This window comes from Eubalaena glacialis, chromosome 7 (assembly GCF_028564815.1).
Source record: "Eubalaena glacialis isolate mEubGla1 chromosome 7, mEubGla1.1.hap2.+ XY, whole genome shotgun sequence".
NCBI lineage: Eukaryota > Metazoa > Chordata > Mammalia > Artiodactyla > Balaenidae > Eubalaena > Eubalaena glacialis.
In genome coordinates, this window is record NC_083722.1 from 73378087 (window position 1) to 73391478 (window position 13392).

General features: G+C 59.7%; 2 protein-coding genes across 2 annotated transcripts in view; both read right to left on the reverse strand.

The window, feature by feature from the left end:
• Positions 1-676: 676 nt before the first annotated feature.
• On the reverse strand, positions 677-1003 carry UCN2 (urocortin 2). Its single transcript, XM_061195352.1, has one exon. The coding sequence runs from the start codon at positions 1001-1003 to the stop codon at positions 677-679; it is 327 nt and encodes a 108-aa protein (XP_061051335.1).
• A 1068-nt stretch (positions 1004-2071) lies between these two features.
• The window catches only part of COL7A1 (collagen type VII alpha 1 chain), a 31713-nt gene continuing 20392 nt past the window's right edge, over positions 2072-13392 (reverse strand). The window contains exons 77-118 of the mRNA XM_061196718.1: positions 13314-13358; positions 13136-13198; positions 12943-12987; positions 12581-12616; positions 12410-12445; positions 12218-12262; positions 11967-11999; positions 11827-11889; positions 11701-11736; positions 11541-11621; positions 11336-11404; positions 11158-11193; positions 11036-11077; positions 10836-10880; positions 10702-10746; positions 10133-10168; positions 9990-10049; positions 9741-9848; positions 9490-9561; positions 9300-9335; positions 9024-9083; positions 8857-8901; positions 8590-8625; positions 8442-8477; positions 8311-8367; positions 8103-8174; positions 7475-7546; positions 7196-7231; positions 6825-6905; positions 6543-6596; positions 6401-6454; positions 6264-6326; positions 5151-5213; positions 4930-5046; positions 4670-4747; positions 4519-4572; positions 4300-4348; positions 3567-3599; positions 3332-3418; positions 3015-3104; positions 2729-2932; positions 2072-2419 (exon numbers count right to left, since the gene is read on the reverse strand). Of these exons, the coding sequence (XP_061052701.1) occupies positions 2394-2419; positions 2729-2932; positions 3015-3104; positions 3332-3418; positions 3567-3599; positions 4300-4348; positions 4519-4572; positions 4670-4747; positions 4930-5046; positions 5151-5213; positions 6264-6326; positions 6401-6454; positions 6543-6596; positions 6825-6905; positions 7196-7231; positions 7475-7546; positions 8103-8174; positions 8311-8367; positions 8442-8477; positions 8590-8625; positions 8857-8901; positions 9024-9083; positions 9300-9335; positions 9490-9561; positions 9741-9848; positions 9990-10049; positions 10133-10168; positions 10702-10746; positions 10836-10880; positions 11036-11077; positions 11158-11193; positions 11336-11404; positions 11541-11621; positions 11701-11736; positions 11827-11889; positions 11967-11999; positions 12218-12262; positions 12410-12445; positions 12581-12616; positions 12943-12987; positions 13136-13198; positions 13314-13358 (2499 nt within the window). The 3' untranslated portion in view covers positions 2072-2393. The remainder of the gene's footprint in view (positions 2420-2728; positions 2933-3014; positions 3105-3331; positions 3419-3566; positions 3600-4299; positions 4349-4518; positions 4573-4669; positions 4748-4929; positions 5047-5150; positions 5214-6263; positions 6327-6400; positions 6455-6542; positions 6597-6824; positions 6906-7195; positions 7232-7474; positions 7547-8102; positions 8175-8310; positions 8368-8441; positions 8478-8589; positions 8626-8856; positions 8902-9023; positions 9084-9299; positions 9336-9489; positions 9562-9740; positions 9849-9989; positions 10050-10132; positions 10169-10701; positions 10747-10835; positions 10881-11035; positions 11078-11157; positions 11194-11335; positions 11405-11540; positions 11622-11700; positions 11737-11826; positions 11890-11966; positions 12000-12217; positions 12263-12409; positions 12446-12580; positions 12617-12942; positions 12988-13135; positions 13199-13313; positions 13359-13392) is intronic.

Below are 13392 nucleotides of genomic sequence, written 5' to 3' on the forward strand. Positions count from 1 at the left end.
CACTCACAGCTGTTAGATACACAGAGATGCAGCCACACATGCGTGCACACCCCCCCCACACACACACACACACAGGGCAAGGCTGCCACGGCCACAGACCTCCCACGTACGACCATCTCACTGTGCCTGGAGATGCCCCTGATGGCCCCATCCATCTGGGGTGGGTGCTGCCTCATGCATGTGACCCTCTGCCAGCATTTCTCTGTGTGGTGACCTGTGGGAGGACAGGGCAGACCTGTGGGTCTGGTCTTAGGTGGGCTGGTCTCCGATGCAGTGATGGTCTCTTGTGTTGAGGTGCCTGAAAGTGGCATTACAGTGACCACATGTGATGGTGTCCAGATGCTCTGTGACTGGACACAAGTGGGACCCAGACATGATAAGACTCCATGCAGTAGTGACCTTCAATGGTAGTGTCCAAGCTGTCCAGACATACTGTAAGCCTGTGGGGCTCCTAGGAGTGGCAAGACTCCACTTGGCAACCTGACACAGCAACATCCAGGCTGTCCAGACACACTGTGACTCTGTGAGGCACTCTGATATGACACCACATGGCAGTGACCCCACGTGGCGGAGTCCTGATGCACTGTGCCCAGATGTAGTACCGTCCAGCTCTGCCGCTGCCTTGCAGGTCTCCCCATCCACGCTGGCTCCATCATTGTGATCCCCTCCCTCAGGCTCAGCGGCGACCAACATGGGCCAGGATGTGGGCATTGGCAGCAGCCTGCTCCCTCACTGCCCTGGCCCGGGCCTGCTCCAGTAAGATCTGCAGGAGGCCAAGGGGGACATCCAGCGAGAGGGTGATGTGGGGGCCAGGGCCAGGGTGGCCCCAAACAGTGGAGGGGCCTGTGGTGCTGGCTGAAGGGCTCTCCGAGGTCACAGGGCAGGGAGTGCCCTGGGGAAAGTTCTGAGGGAGGAGCCGGAAGCCTGGGATAGGGGTTGCTGGGACAAGCAGAGTCCTGCCCAATGTCAGGACCATCAGCACCAGCAGAGCCCACCTGGTCATCGTGTGGTCAGGCTGCGAGGAGAAAACAGGTTCAGGGCAGGGGCCCTGGTCAGCTATGGCCCATGGACAGAGACAGATGGGGAAAGCAGAGAGACAGAGAGCAGCCAGGCCAGGGACAGAGAGAGACAGAAACAGAGATGAAGGGACAAGAAGAGAGCCAGAGTGAGACAGAGAAAACAGACAGAGCCAGGCAGAGAAGGGGTCAGAGGGACAGAAAGAGTGAGAAAGCGAGTGAGAGAGACAGAGATAGACAAAGTGATGGAGAAACCCAGAGACAGAGAGCCACAGGTACACCTAGATATGGATATATTTTATAGAGAGAGATGGGGGGGGAGGGAGGAAGAACAAGAACAAGAAGAAGAAAGGGAGGGAGGGAGGAGAGAGGGAGAGGGAGAAAGAGATGGAAATGCATGAGAGGGAGGCGGAGCAAATGGAGAGTGGAAGAAAAAAGAGACAGAAACTGCCCCAGAGACAGTGCGATGGAAATAAGGATGCAAAGAGAAACACAGAGGGACCAAAGGGGAGCCTGAGGTCTGAGCGAGAAAGCTTGTAGTAGATCCAGGGCAAAGAAAGGCAGGAATGGGGGTCCTTGAGGCAGAGAAGCAGCCAGAGATCCCAGGGTGCCTCAGGTTCAGAGACCTCCACTGACCCAAATCCCAGATCCATTCAACCCCAAAGGCCCTGCCCATCCCCCTTGACCCCAGTCCTACCAGTAGCAGCCTCCTCTAGGGTAAGCTGGGGCCAGGCAGTGCTGTGCTGTGGTCTGCCTCTCTGCCCCCTTCAGGGCCCATTTATCTCCCTCAGCCCCTGGGCTGAGAGCTGGGGCCTGTCTCCTGGCTTGAGGCAGCCCCCCACCTATGATTCATCCCCTCCTGGGGAGCAGTGAGGACATATCCTCGGCCCCTACCCTGTCTTCTTTCTGGGGACAAGTTGGGGACTGAGGGTCACAGGACAGTGACCAGGGCTGGACAGAGGGACTCTGTACCCACTTGGGATGGTACTGCCCTCCCAGGGAAAACCTGCCCTGCTGACACCCACACCTCCCCAAACAGTCACAACAGGGGCCTTTAAACAGCAGCTTTAATGCCCCCCAGAATCAGCACCATGTCATCACAGGCTTGGGTCAAGGGGCAGGTCAGATGCGGTCAGATTCAGTCACATCTGCTCAGTGCCCACAGCCATCCCCACACTGAGTCATCTGCCGGGGAGGCAGGAGCCACAATGGGGGTTTGTCCACAAGGGGGAAGGCTAGACCCATGGAACAAGTCACTGAAATTAACGGACACACTCATGCACGCTCATGTGCACGCAGGCCTCTAGCACCAAGGGGAGGGACAGCAGGGTCCAGCTGAGACACCGACTCCTCCAGGGGATGCTGAACTTCAGCTCATCATCTGCCTAAGCTCCGGGCAGCACCTGGGTGGGGCAGGTTGGGTTCAGCCATCTGACCTTACCCATCACATCGGCCACAGAGAATGGGGAAGCTGGGGGCATAGGGTGTGGAGGCTCTGCCCGCAGAGAGGGATGCTCCCTCAGGTCTTTAAGGGAGGGAGCACTGAGGGGGGCCATACTGGGGACTCCACATAGAACTGGGGTTCTCTACTCAGCTCTTTGGTCTGGGGTGTCTGTTCCAGGTCCCCCAGTCTGAGGGGGCTTCTGACCCAGGACCCTGACCCTGGACATGATCTGGGTAGGCCCCTAATGGGATGGGAGGTACGCCCATACCTGTCCCCTGGCTCTGAGCCACCCGGGGCGGGCAGCGGCGCTCACAGGCCTCACGGGTCCCAAAACGGTTGGCATTCCCTCCGCAGCCACCATAGACAAAGGGGTGACAGGCCTCTATACCACCTGCCACAGCCCGATGATACCAGCGCAGGGTGTAGGCAGTACAGGAGCCCTCGTCCAGTGGAAGTGAGCAGGGGTCCGGGGCTGATGGAGGTCAGAGAGGTCAGCAGGGATGGGCTCTGTCTGCCCCTCCCCAAATCCCTCTGGGCCCAGCCCCCTTTCTCACCATCGCCATCCCAAGGAGCCTCAGGGTCCTGGTATTCCTCCACGGAATACTCAGAGTATTCGTACTCATCGTCCTCGGGGGGCACCTGGCCTGCACGCATGGTGAGGTGTGCTGTGAGCAGGGTCCCGGCAGGGCCGGGTTCATGCTGCCCAACCCTGGCCCTTGGATGGGGTGGGCAGCACTGGTCTCCCACGTGTACAGAAGAGTGTTCCCTGCATGTGGACCCTACACGCGTGGCATGGGCCCTGCACACATGAGCAGTCCCGTGTGTGTCTGTGATCCCACCCCACACGCCCCACGGCTCCAGCCGTCCTCACCTTCCTCCTCTGCATGGGAGACGCGGAGAACGGGCACGGCGTGGAGCTGGGGGCCAGAGGTGTCTGCAGCGTAACTAGGGAGGGGTCCTAGAGCCAGAAGCAGGGGCACAGGGCCCTGGGGTCAGCATGGTGGCCACCCCAGCCAAGCCCCTGCTTAGAGGACCCAGGTGATGGGCACAGCAGGGCCTGGGGTGAGGAAAGTTCCGGGAGCAGAAAATACCAGAAAACTACTCACGTGATCCAGATGTGATAAACTGGCCCTGGCAGGCTGGAGGGGTCAGAGAGGGGGCAGGGAGAGAGACAATAACAGAGCAGGAGACAAAGATGGAAAGAGGCAGGGAGAGAGACGCACACGGGGGCAGAGACATACAGAGGGGGACAGCAGGAGAGAGTGACAGGCAGGAGAGAGTGACAGACAGGAGAGAGAGGAAGGGAAGCAGATGCAGAGAGAGAGAGAAAGAGAAAGAAAGGAAGGGGAGAAGCAGACAAAGGGCGAGAGTGAAGTTGGGAACAGGCCAACAAAGGGCAAGAGAGAGAGGGAGAGACAGCCAGTCAGGAGCCGGCAGGCATGGAGACAGAGGGAAAGCAACCACAGAGAGAGGCGGAAGGAGACGAGCTTCACTCTCTGATGCCCCCCAGGGCCACCAGAGCCCTCCACCCAAACCCTGGCTCCATGTCAGGCCCTGAGGAACCGGCTCTGCTCACACCTCCACCCCCTCCACACGCCACCATCCTGGGCACCCAGGAACACTACGTGTCCCTCCACCTCTGCCTGGGTCTCCATTTGGGGAAGTCCTGTCAGCATGTCTGTCCTGAAACACCTGTGTGCTTTTTGTATCCATCTGTCTCCACCCATCTCCTTGACTGCTTGCCCCTTGGAAGTTCTGGGGATGCTGCCTGCCCCTGTCTAGGGGTACGGGGATGGAGTGGGGTGGTACCCAAGAGACTGTGGGCTGGACCCCACTCACCGCAATGCTGACTCATCTCCTGACGCACAAGGCCCCGAATGTCATCCTCCTAGGAGCCCAAGACCACAAGGGTCATGAAGAACCAATGGATCACAGAAGGACAAAGGGTACATGATGCAGGGATCATGGAGGGACAGCGCTGAGTCAGGGTCCAGGGTCCAGGGGGTCGGGGGTTGGGTGCAGGAGGCAGAGCCCACAACCCCCATACCCAACACTCACTGTCAGTTCAGCTTCTCCCTTCTCACCACGGGGCCCTGCAGGTCCTGGCCGCCCCTGTGTGCAATGGATAGGACCAGGCTGTGACCTCTGATCTCACGGACACCAGAGGTCACCCCAACCTTTGATCCCAAGCCCAGGAATCCCCACTCACCTGCTCCCCTCTCTCTCCAGGGGTTCCAGGGACCCCAGGGGCCCCCACCACAATCTCTCCAGGGGGACCTCGTTCACCCTGTCAGACAGGACCAAGTAAGCAGGGTCAGAGGCAGTGGGGGTCAGAAGTAGGACAAATTGGGATCATAAGTTCAGAGGTTGGGGCAAAGATATTGGGGGAATGGGTTGCAGAGCCAGAGGTCAATGAGGTGTGAAGGGTCAGTGAGGCTCAGGGGTCTGAAGTCAGTCAGGGCCCCTCACCTTCTGGCCCTGAAGTCCTTCAGGGCCTTTGGGACCAATACTGCCAGGTGGCCCGGGGGGACCACTAGAGCCATCACTGCCCCTGGGACCTGGGAAGCCCCCAATTCCTGGAGGCCCCTGAGGAGAGATAGGTCAGAGTCAGTGATGAGAGCTTCCAAAGATGGACCCACTTCCAGAGAGTACAATCTCCTCAATTCACCATGACCTTAGCCTCAACTTACCCGCTCCCCTTTCTCGCCCTGGTCACCCTTGGGTCCTGGCTGCCCATCAAAACCGCGGTCACCCTGGGAACAGAAAGAAGCATGAGAGTCCCTCTGCCTTGGCCTACCTCAGCTCAACCCCCATAAGCCCCCAGGCCCAATGGCCATAACCTCAAGTACCTGTGGCCCTACCAGCCGGAGACCCTCAATCTGCCATGATCCCCATGACCCTGACCCCACTGTGATGCCCCTTGCCCTGACTCCACCTATTTCCCCTACACTGACACTCCAACCTCCCCACTGACCTCCACCCACCGTAACCCCTCAGCCCTGAGGCATGTGCTGCTCCACCTCCCATCCCTTAATCCTAAATGTGCATTGTGGGGACTTCCCTGCCAGTCCAGTGGTTAAGACTCTGCGCTTCGGAATTTCCCTGGTGGTCCAGTGGTAAAGGATCCACCTTATGATGCAGGAGACGTGGGTTTGATCCCTGGTCAGGGAACTAAGATCCCACATGCTGCGGGGCAACTAAGCCCACGCGCCACAACTACTGAGCTTGCGTGCCTCAACTAGAGAGACTGCATGCCACAAACTGCAGAGCCCACACGCTCTGGAACCCGTGCGCCACAACTACAGAGCCCACGCGCCCTGGAGCCTGCGTGCCACAACTAGAGAAGAAAAAACCCGCATGCCACAGCTAGAGAGAAGCCCGTGCGCCGCAACATAAAGCCCGCACACTGCAACGAAAGATCCCGCATGCCTCAATGAAGATCCCACGTGCCGCAACTAAGACCCAACGCAGCCAAAGAGAAATAAAAATAAAATAAATAAATAATAACTCAATCTTAAAAAAAAAAAAAAAAGACTCTGTGCTGCCACTGAGGGGGCACGGATTCAATCCCTGGTCAGGGAACTAAGATCCCGCATGCCACACAGTGTGGCCAAAGAAAAAAAAAAAGCACATTTTGACCCCAACCCACCCTGAAACCTTACGACCAGCCCCACTCCACCCCCCAATGTCCCAACCTTTCACGACCCAAAACCTTCCTTGACTCAAAACCTTCACGACCCAACCATGCCCTTCCCTGCCCAATCCTAAACCCCCGATGTCCACTGTTGAGAGAGACCCCATACCTTGGGACCGATCAGGCCTTCCTTCCCAGGGACCCCTGACTGGCCTGGAACACCCGGCTCCCCCTGGAGAAGAGAAGACATTAGCCAGGCCCTGGCCCACCCATCCACTCCTCATTCTGGGGGTGCCCCACTCTCACCAACTCTCCTTTGCGTCCTGCCAGCCCTGGGCGGCCCGGGGGACCAGCTTCTCCCTGCAGGGATCAGGTGGAGGGATCAGTCTTAGGGCCCAGGCCTCACAGCCCCACACATCCCCACGCATATGCCCCATCACCCCTGTACCTTATCTCCCTTCTCTCCATCAAGGCCACAGGCTCCCTTAACCCCCCGTTCGCCCTGCGGGAGAAAAGAAGTGAAAAATGATTTCCAGATACCTCACCCTGTAACCCCTTGACCCTGAAACTACTCTCCAAACTGGCCTTAGATACGCCAACCTCTGACCTTCCAACCTCTAACCTAACACCTCACATTCAACCCCGGATACCCCCACATCTTACCCCAGATACCTCACCCTCCAACATCAGGTCCTCCTGATTAGGGGGAAAAAAACAGTCCCCTTCCCACCTTGAGGCCCCGGGGACCCATGAAGCCAACATCTCCTTTGTCTCCTCGGACACCAGGGGCTCCGTCTTTTCCTCGGGATCCCTGGGGGGAAAGGGGTCAATGTGAGGCCAGGGGAGGTCAGTGAGGGATCAAAGGGAATCACTTTGGATGTAATGGACAGGGAACACCATAGGGGTGAGAATCATCATTAGGGGCCAGAGCCACTGGAAGGGCAGGGTTTTCCATGGGGATGAGGGTCACCATGGGCAGGGGTCACTAAGTGGGTGGAACCATCATGGGGGCTACTGTGAAGGTAGGGGTCCCTGGACAACATGAGAGCACTGGTTCACTGTAAGGTCAAAGGCCACTACATGGGCATGTGGGCATCTTACCGGCTCACCAGGGATCCCTGCAGCACCAGGCTCACCCTGTGGGAAACACAGATGGGGGAGGGCAGCCCTTCAGTGTGACTGTCCCCTATGCTGGCCTGTCTGCTGCACATGCAGCCACTCGGTGACTGCAGCCAGGGCCCAGGCTGCACAAGGAGCCCGTGTGAGCACATATGGGGCCAACAGCGAGGGAGGCAGGAAACCCTCCAATGCTCAGAGGACACCCCTGGGACAGGGGTGTGTGATGCATGGCTCTGGGTCTGTACCTGGGGCGGGACTTGCCTTGGGTCCTGTGAGTCCACGCACCCCCAGCAACCCGGCTGAGCCCTTGTCTCCAGGCTGTCCCTTGGCGCCCTGTGGGAGTGACCAGGAGAGGGACACAATCAGGACCAGACCAGGCTGCACGCTCGGAGAATGACTGGAACCTGCTGGCTGGGGCGGAGCTGGCCAGTGCTGCTCCCACGCACTTCCCCACGGCCCCTTCCCTTCCAGCCCACACCCCAGCAGGGTGGAGCTGGGGACTGTGGCTCGTGGGGTGGCTCATTTCTCACCCCAGGACCCCCAGATTCCTGCCACTCCTCTTACCACTGGGACCCTACCCTTACCCCTAGCTGGAGTACCCCTAACAGCCAAGGAGCCCCCTTCCCATTCCCACAGGCACTCTCATAGAGCCACAGTCCAGACTCCCCTTCTCACCTCATATCCAGGCCCTTGAGCCCCTCCCATAGAGCCCCCAAGCTCTCAGCTACCCCACAGAGTTGCTACAGCTGACAGAACCCCCTCACCTCTGACCCCCAGAAAGCCCCCTCCCATCCTCCCCTCCTGTCCTCACAGACCCTCCATGGAGCCCCCCAGCCTGTAGGACCCCCCTCCTCACCCTGTATAGAATATCCCAACCTCATTCCCATACCTTTTCTCCAGCATCCCCACTGTCTCCCCGAGGTCCTTTGTCACCATCTATGCCCCGAGGCCCTCGTTCACCCTGGGTCAGGGTCAGAAATCAGGGTCAGGGGCTAAAAGTCCCTTACCCTCTGAGGGTTTGAGCTCTCAGATCCCCTGGCCCAGCCCACACAGAAGCCCCTCCCACACCCATCTGCACATGGACCAGACCCACTCACCATGTCCCCCTTGGCACCCCGTGGCCCCGGAGGCCCCATAATCACAGCTGAGTCACCCTGAGTGGACAGTGGGCAGTCAGAGGAGTCAGGGGCACCCTTAGTCCCCTGCCCTCCCCCATGCGCACACTCACCTTGTCACCCTTTAGCCCTGAGGCTCCAGTGTCACCCTATTGGGTGGAAGAGTGTGAGTCTCACCCAAATAGAGAAGTCCCAAATCCTGAGTTGCAAGATCCATCCCCACCCACACTGACCCCAGGGGCCTCTTCCCCATATCCTTACCTTCTCCCCACGCTCCCCCCGGCTGCCTGGGGGACCCTGTATGAGAGAAGAAAATGGTGAGCTAAGGGAATTTGTGGGGACTACTGGGGAGATAGCTCAGGGGGCAGGGGAGGACTGGGGGGCCCGGGGGAATGGGGGAGACAAAGGACCAGAGAGTAGCCAAGGAGAACCAGAGGGCTGCAGAAGGCTGCAGAGTGTCACAAGGGCACAGAGGGCACAGGCAGGGGACTGAGTCACATCACTGGCTCTTTCCCCAGGGGGACCCACCATGAGTCCTCGGGGTCCCTCCAGGCCGGGGCGGCCATCTTCACCCTGGATGGTGACAATAGATTCAGTGACTCGATAAGTTGGAAATCAGAGGCGAGAGCTGTGATGAAGGGAGTCCCAGGGTGGCTCCCTGGAATGGCCATGGCTGCAGAGCAGAACATACGTACCCGGACACCTGGCTCCCCACGCTCGCCTCGGGCCCCAGGCGGCCCTGCTCCAGGGTCTCCCTGGAGATCAATAGGACACCAGGGATCAGTGAGGGGAACTGGTGGAGGACAGAGGGTCATGGGAGGTCGGTGGAGGTTGGAGGGAGTGACAGGGGTCAGTGGAGATTGGAGGAGGTGACAGGGGTCAATGGAGATTAGAGGGGGTGACAGGGGTTAGTGGAAGCTGGAGGGGGTGACAGGGGTGAAAGAGAGAGCCAGCAGCATTGTCCCATCTACCTTGTCTCCTTTGAGTCCAGGGGCCCCAGGTGCTCCCTGTGGGCAGAGTGAGGTGAGGCTTCTGTGCCCCTCAAAGGCACACACACATCTAGCCACACAGTGTGGCATAGTCCCCAGCCTAAGTCCCCACATGGACAGACTCCAACACACAGCAATCAGAGACATGGGGCATTGGGGCACTTCTACTCACCGCTAACCCAAGGGGTCCAGGTGGCCCCAAGGGACCTGGGGCTCCCTCTCTCCCTGGGGGGCCTGCCAGACCCTACAGTGAAAATGAGGCAAGAGAGGCGAAGGGTGACTTGGGAACCTTCCTCCCGTGCTGTCCCCCCAAGACCAGGAGCCCCCTCGGCAGGGTTGGGCCCCCTTCTCCTCCTCACCCAGTACCAGATTCAGAGGTCCTGAAGTCACCAAGTCCCCACATGCAGCCCTTAGCGCCCTTACCCGCTCTCCACTGGGGCCCGGCTGACCCATCTCTCCTCGAGGGCCTGTCTGACCGGGGAACCCCACAATACCAGGAGCACCAGGGGTGCCAGGGGGGCCCAAGTCTCCCTGGAACAAAAATAGCAAAGGGAGGAATGGCTCCAGCAGGATCCCTTCCCAGGACTAGCCCCAGAATACCCTCTTCCTCCCACCTCCAGGCCCCCCACCCCACCTGCTGCCCCCACTACTAGTGATGGGGCATTGTTTTACCTTTAGACCTGGAGGACCAATTGGCCCAGGGGGCCCCTGGACCCCAACTCCTGGGTCACCCTTCAAGGGAAAGAAGAGTCAGATCAGGCTCAGGGAGTCTCAGGACCATGACCCCCAGCAGGAATGCTTTAGGGCACACATACCTTGTGACCTTTGAGTCCTGGAGCCCCTTTCTGACCCTAAAAAAAACAAAGTAAACAGCATTTGAGAGTAGGAACATGAACCCAGAGCTCAGGTATAGCCCCAAAACATTCCCAGGGGAGCTCAGAGGTGACCACAGCCATTTGGGACCGAGGATGCGAGTGCAGGTACGTGGGAGTGCAGACAGGAGCAGGAACTCAGACATGTCCCATCCCAGGGAGCTTAGACATGACCACAGACATGAGCTCAGATACGGGAGCACAGACAGGGTGGGGAAAGGGGCAGCACCAATACATGACGAAGGAGAGGCCCACAAGAACTCCCATGTGTCCTGAGACCTGGGAGATCAGACAGGCGCACATGTGCTCAGACACAGGGGGGAACAGAAGACCTAGGACAGGCACGTGGAAGCCAGGAGGCGTGACCCCCGCATGCTCCCAGAGCAGGACCCTGAATGCTGGAATGTTCAGCCAGGCTCGGGTTCAGATGTGCCCAGGCCCAGGAACGGTGCCTCACATCCACAACTGCACTCCTCAACCCAGACTCAGGCTCGCCCAGACCCCAGACTCACATCTTCACCAGGATCTCCAGGCTCCCCGGCACGGCCGGCTTCACCCTGCATAGAAAGGGTGGTGAGGGTGTCTAGCCACCCAACCGTACCCCTCCCTGCCCAATGCACAGGCCCTGGGGCCAGGCCCACCTCACCTTCTCGCCTCGCGGCCCCGGCAGTCCTCGGTCACCTTTGGCTCCCTGTGGATACAGGGGTCAGGAGGACACATGGGTGTCAAGGGCACAGACAGCTGAGACTCAAAGAGGGAGCATGAGGCCTGGACCATGCGGGGCATATTATGGAAGGTGAGGGTCACGGGGGTGGAGGAACTATGCTGTGGAGGTTCCACACTCACCGGCTCTCCCACCAGGTCTCCAGCAAGGCCTCCAGGGGCGCCCTGATGAGGGAAAAGGGTCAGTGGGGTTCCTCAGCCCCTAACCCTTGTCCCCCCCAAACCGGGGCCTCCCACACACTCACCTTCTCTCCCTTTGCTCCAGGGGGCCCGACCACAGCCTGCAGGGAACTCCTGGTGAGTTACCTCGCCTCCTGCCACCTCCCCATCCCCACCCCGCCGTCCATATGGAAGGGACAGACTAGGCTTGGAGGTGAGGCAGAGGAGCAGATGCGGAAGGTGGGGGTCAGGATCAAAGATCACCTGTCCAGGGGTGCCCATGGGTCCAGGCTCTCCTTTAGGTCCGACAGGGCCAGGCAGACCTGGTGACCCCTATGGCAGAACGGCGGGTGGAACTCAGTGCCTCTCCACCCCCTGCCCCTGCTGCCCAGCCCTCCTCTTCCTCCAGGCACACGGCTGGCACAGGTCCCATCACATGCCCACAGCGAGCTCCCCTCAGAACACACACCGGCACGCCAGGGGCTCCTCTGTCTCCGTCCTTCCCACTGGCACCATCACGACCTGGCACTCCCGGCTTCCCCGTCTCCCCCTGAGAAGGGAGAGCTCTGTTAGGGGCCTGCCCCCTGACTCCTGACCCCCGGAGTCCAGCCCTGATTCCCAGGACTCACCACTTGTCCAGGCAAACCTGGTGCCCCCTGAGGACCCTGAAGGAAACAAGTCAGATGTGAGAGGGACATGGAGAGCACGGGACCCAGAGGGCAGGGACATGCTATCCCTGCAGGGGCCTCACTCACCACAAGGCCTGAAGTGCCAGGGGGACCAGGAAGTCCCACAGCTCCAGTGGGTCCAGGCAGGCCCTGGAGAAAGAAAAAGTTCAGGGCAGTGCCAACCCCACCCAGCTCCCTGTGACTAACCCATGGGCTGGGTCACTCACCCGTCCTGGTGGTCCTGTCTCTCCGGGCTCCCCCTGCCAAAACCCCAGAGACTGCATGACCCCACAGATGAACGAGAGGCCCTTCAGCCCCCATCCACAAGCAAAGCCCACATGGACAGGGCACCTTGGTGCTCAGTCACATTACAGGGCAGTGACATTCCCAGAGGTTGGCAGATGTTATCCTGGTGCAGACAGGCTGCTCCAAGCCACCACCTCCTTCCAGCCACACACCCACACATGCCTATACTCACCTTCAGGCCAGAAGGTCCCTGGGGTCCCGCAGGGCCAGCAAGACCCTAGAAAAGAGTATCAAGGGCAGGAAACTGGGGTCAGAGTCATCCACCTGGACTCATGGACTAACACAAACAAGTTATCCAACTGAGTCATCAGTGGGGACCAATGCCTGCCCCACCCCCACCAGGCAGTGCTTCCCCATCACTCACCGGGGCACCGGGTGGTCCAGGGTCTCCATGGCCACCCTGTTGGAGAGAGAAAGAGCCAGATGAGTGGGAGCCAATCCCACCCTCCCAGGGAAACTGAGGCAGTACTGCCCATTGTAGGGGTTGCCCACTGTAGGATGGGAGCAGGAGGGAGCAGGATTCTGGGGTACTCACCATTGGGCCAGGGGTCCCCCTCGGACCTTGCAGACCCTGGATAGAGAAGGGGGCTGCTGAGCCTCAGTCTGGCCTCACTTGGGCCTGTTCCTGCCCTCTGGAGACCTTTGCCTGAGGGCCCCACTTCTGCACCTCCACCCCTCCCAGGTACAAATCACCCCGTACCCACAGATTGCCCCACATGGACAATACACATGGGCCTGTACGCGTACACAGCCATCATGCATCTGCACTCAGACCTGGGCACCCAGTCACCACACCCCGGCACTGGTCACTGGTGACACGTGCATACGGTGGCCAGCACACAGCAAAGGGTAGCTGTTCCCCAGAATGTCGGCCAGGCTGTTTCTGCCATCACTCACCGGCTTCCCCTCAGGCCCAGCCACACCACGCTCTCCTGGCAGACCCTAGAGAGAACACGTTTAAGGCCACACTGTCCTCGTTCCCCATCCCAGCTTCCCCCTAGACAGTCCCAGGCAGAGCAGACTCCAGCGCGGACAACACAAGTGAGAGCCGTGTACTTGTGCACACATGGCCCGTGGGGCAAGGACTCACCGGGCTGCCATTTTGACCTCTCTGTCCAGGCTCTCCCCAGTCTCCCTTGATGCCTGGCTCACCCTGCAAGCAGAGTGTCATGCCCTGAGCCCCCATCACTGCCAGGTGCCCACAGACATGCCACCCCGGCATGCCCTCCCGCAGGGGAGGGGAAACATGGTGGGGTGGGAGGCCTTACCCTGTCTCCTTTGGGGCCTCGGTTGCCGTCACTGCCTGGCTCCCCCTGTGGGGATGACATGTCAAGCCAGGCGCCGGCG